The 4097-nt window shown below is 64.3% G+C and overlaps 1 protein-coding gene across 3 annotated transcripts in view; it reads left to right on the forward strand.

The window, feature by feature from the left end:
* The window catches only part of SYNGAP1 (synaptic Ras GTPase activating protein 1), a 17704-nt gene that overhangs the window by 7741 nt on the left and 5866 nt on the right, over positions 1-4097 (forward strand). For all 3 annotated transcript variants that reach the window (XR_826001.1, XR_826002.1, XM_010848609.1), the window contains exons 10-14: positions 276-512; positions 636-837; positions 1018-1196; positions 2086-3163; positions 3509-3682. Coding sequence is in view for 1 of the 3 variants with exons in the window: in XM_010848609.1 (XP_010846911.1) it covers positions 276-512; positions 636-837; positions 1018-1196; positions 2086-3163; positions 3509-3682 (1870 nt within the window). In the remaining 2 variants the exon portion in view is untranslated. The remainder of the gene's footprint in view (positions 1-275; positions 513-635; positions 838-1017; positions 1197-2085; positions 3164-3508; positions 3683-4097) is intronic.

The raw sequence follows: 4097 nt of genomic DNA on the forward strand, positions 1-4097 counted from the left end.
CTCCTCCCCTCCTCGTCTCTCTGGCACACGCGCTGTCTCCCCGTGTGTCCCTGTCCCCCGCCTCCCCCTCCGGCCCGCCGCAGCCCTTTTCCTCCTCAGCCCCCTCCTCCCCCCACGCCCTCCCTCACGCCCTGTCACTCTCACCTCTGCCTCTGCACCCTCGCCTCCTAACACCCCCCTCAGCATGTTCCCTGGAAGCTGAGGGTCTCTGGGGCTCAGTCCCGGTCTCTCTCTCTCTCTCTCTTTCTCTCTGTCTCCCCGCCCCTCCCCGCCAGCGTGTTCCCGAGGGAGCTGAAGGAGGTGTTTGCGTCCTGGCGACTGCGCTGTGCAGAGCGGGGCCGAGAGGACATTGCGGACCGGCTGATCAGCGCCTCGCTCTTCCTGCGCTTCCTCTGCCCGGCCATCATGTCGCCCAGCCTCTTCGGGCTCATGCAGGAGTACCCAGATGAGCAAACTTCGAGAACCCTCACGCTCATCGCCAAGGTCATCCAGAACCTGGCCAACTTTTCCAAGTGAGGGAAGCCTCAGGCCAGGGGTCGGGTGGGGCTGGCAGGAAGGGTCTCCTGAGTCCCTAGAGTCAGGCGTGGGTTGGGGCCTTCTGGGTGTGACCTGTACCTTCTGGATACTTTGGCCAGGTTTACCTCAAAGGAGGACTTTCTGGGCTTCATGAACGAGTTTCTGGAGCTGGAGTGGGGTTCCATGCAGCAGTTCCTGTACGAGATCTCCAACCTGGACACGCTGACTAACAGCAGTAGCTTTGAGGGTTATATCGACCTGGGCCGAGAGCTCTCCACGCTGCACGCCCTGCTGTGGGAGGTGCTGCCCCAGCTCAGCAAGGTCAGCATGGGCCCCTTGGCGGATCCTTAGGTCTCCAGAGGCTCCTGTGGCCCAGAGACCATCCCCTGAGCAGATTCTGCTGCCTGTCTGATCCCGGACACGTCACAGCCACTTCCTGGGCTCAGACACCTTTCCCTTTCTGAACTCTGAGGCCCCCAGGTAACAGCCTCCCTCTTCCAGGAAGCCCTCCTGAAGCTGGGCCCGCTGCCCCGGCTCCTCAATGACATCAGCACGGCTCTGAGGAACCCCAACATCCAGAGGCAGCCGAGCCGGCAGAGCGAGCGGCCCCGGCCTCAGCCCATGGTGCTGCGGGGCCCTTCGGCCGAGATGCAGGGCTACATGATGCGGGACCTCAACAGGTGAGCCCCGGGAGCCCCCGGCTGTGCCCTAAGAGCCCACACGTCTGTCCTGGATACACTCCTGGGTCCGTGTGCCTCTGTCAAGGACTTGAAAGAAAGGAAAGAGAAGCGTTTTCTTAGAGAAAACCGTGAGGAGACAGGTCCAGTGGTTAGGTTGAGAGCCTGTTTAAGTCAGAGGAAGCAAGCAGCACAGAGCATCCCCTGCCGAAAGCATCCCTCCAGCTCCACGTGCTAGGAGCCTGGGGGCCTTCAGCCTGCCCGGGCCTGCCCCGGGTCGGGGCTCAGCCAGGACACTGGGACCAGCCACCTGGTGTCAGGACGTGCAGATGGCTCTGTCCTAGTCCCCTCCGGGACCCCGCAGACCCTGCTCGCTCTGGCCCTGCCTCGCAGGGCCTCCCCTGCGCCGCCGGGCACTGCCCGCCCTGCCCCTCCTCTCCATGACACCATTCCCATCCGCCACCCCGCCCACCTCCACGCGTCCGACCTCCGCCCCCTCTCTCCTTCTCTGCCTGTGCTCGCCCCTCTTGCATCTTTCTCCAGCTCCATCGACCTTCAGTCCTTCATGGCTCGAGGACTCATCAGGGGAAGGGCTCTGCGCCCCCCCGCCCTCTTCTCTCTGCTGTCTGCCGCCTGCTCCCAGCCTTCTCCATCCCTCATCTCCCCAGCGTCTGCCCAGACCCGGCCTCATCCCTCCTCCTGCTGCCCCATCTGCCCCTGCTGCCGGAGGCCCGTCCCACCCTGTTCCTCTCGCACCTCTGCCCCCCGCCCGCCGCCCTCTCTTCCTGCCCTGTGGCCCCCTCTTCACCCCAGGCCTTCACTGACCACAGAGGCTCACCTGCCGGTGGCCCGCTCTGACCTCCCACTCGTGTGCTCCCTTCCCTTCCCACAGCTCTATGGACATGGCTCGCCTCCCCTCCCCAACCAAGGAGAAGCCCCCGCCACCACCGCCTGGTGGGGGGAAAGACCTGTTCTATGTCAGTCGCCCACCCCTGGCCCGGTCCTCCCCCGCCTACTGCACGAGCAGCTCGGACATCACAGAGCCGGAGCAGAAGATGCTGAGTGTCAACAAGAGTGTCTCCATGCTGGACCTGCAGGGCGACGGGCCCGGCGGCCGCCTCAACAGCAGCAGCGTGTCCAACCTGGCAGCTGTTGGGGACCTGCTGCACTCGAGCCAGGCCTCCCTGACCGCGGCTTTGGGGCTGCGGCCTGCGCCTGCTGGCCGCCTCTCCCAGGGGAGCGGCTCGTCCATCACCGCGGCCGGCATGCGCCTCAGCCAGATGGGCGTCACCACAGACGGTGTCCCTGCCCAGCAACTGCGCATCCCCCTCTCCTTCCAGAATCCTCTCTTCCACATGGCCGCTGATGGGCCAGGCCCCCCAGGGGGCCACGCAGGGGGCGGCGGCCACGCCCCACCCTCCTCCCACCACCACCACCACCACCACCATCACCACCGAGGCGGAGAGCCCCCAGGGGACACCTTTGCCCCGTTCCACGGCTACAGCAAGAGCGAGGACCTCTCCTCAGGGGTCCCTAAGCCCCCTGCCGCTTCCATCCTTCACAGCCACAGCTACAGTGATGAGTTTGGACCCTCTGGCACTGACTTCACCCGTCGGCAGCTCTCACTCCAGGACAACCTGCAGCACATGCTGTCCCCTCCCCAGATCACCATTGGTCCCCAGAGGCCTGTCCCCTCAGGGCCTGCAGGCGGGAGCGGTGGTGGGGGCAGTGGTGGGGGCGGCGGGGGCCAGCCGCCCCCGTTGCAGAGGGGCAAGTCTCAGCAGTTGACAGTCAGCGCTGCCCAGAAACCTCGGCCGTCCAGTGGGAACCTGCTGCAGTCGCCAGAGCCGAGTTATGGCCCTGCCCGCCCACGGCAGCAGAGCCTCAGCAAGGAGGGCAGCATCGGGGGCGGCGGGGGCAGCGGTGGTGGTGGCGGCGGCGGGGGGCTCAAGCCCTCCATCACCAAGCAGGTAGGACGGGCGGGAGGGCTGGCGGGGCAGTGAGCGGGAGGGGAGGAGGAGGAGACGGGTCGAGGGGAGCACAACATTCTGTGGTCTGAAGTCACAGTTTTCTCACCTCCTTTCGTTCATTAAGCAAAGTGCACAGAGGGCCTGCTTTGCTCCACGTGCTGTTCTGGGCACTGTGTGCTTGTCAGTTAACAGACAGGCCTCCCTGCCCTCTTGGGGCTCCCAGGGCAGATGTGATGAGAACAGCATTCATGAGGGGATCAGTCGGGGGACTCCCATTTCCTTGGGCCGTGCTCCCTGCCTTTCAAAGCGCCCACCTCCTTCCGCCTTCCCTCTCCCCTGCCCCAGCATTCCCAGACGCCGTCCACGCTGAACCCCACGATGCCGGCCTCCGAGCGGACGGTGGCCTGGGTCTCCAACATGCCTCACCTGTCGGCTGACATTGAGAGTGCCCACATCGAGCGGGAAGAGTACAAACTCAAGGAGTATTCCAAGTCTATGGACGAGAGCCGACTGGACAGGGTACGGGGGGCCCTCCCCACCCTGAGCCCTGTCATTACCCACAGGGCAGGCTTCTAGTCCCTTCCAAGGGCAACACCTGGGGCCAAGTAGTTATGAGAAGAAAGGACAAAGACCCGATCCCTTCTGAGAAGCCCTCATTCTTTCAGGGGATGCAAGATACAATCAGTCCATTGAAAAGCCCTGTTCAGCTCTGTTTTGTGGGTTCCACACATGGTAGATTGTCGGGGGAAGCATGCTCTGTATTAGACCGCCTCTGTGTTCCTCCCCAGGGAGAGCATAAGCCCTGGGTTCTGTGACTTCTCAGGAGGGGAGTCACTGCAGCAGCAGTGGGAGCTGAGCCACTGGGCGAGGGCAGGGCAGTTACACCACGAGCCATGCACGGCTTCCCCCATCACTGTCCCACACGCTCCCGTGG

The sequence above is a fragment of the Bison bison genome, unplaced genomic scaffold (assembly GCF_000754665.1).
Source record: "Bison bison bison isolate TAMUID 2011002044 unplaced genomic scaffold, Bison_UMD1.0 scf7180017864270, whole genome shotgun sequence".
NCBI lineage: Eukaryota > Metazoa > Chordata > Mammalia > Artiodactyla > Bovidae > Bison > Bison bison.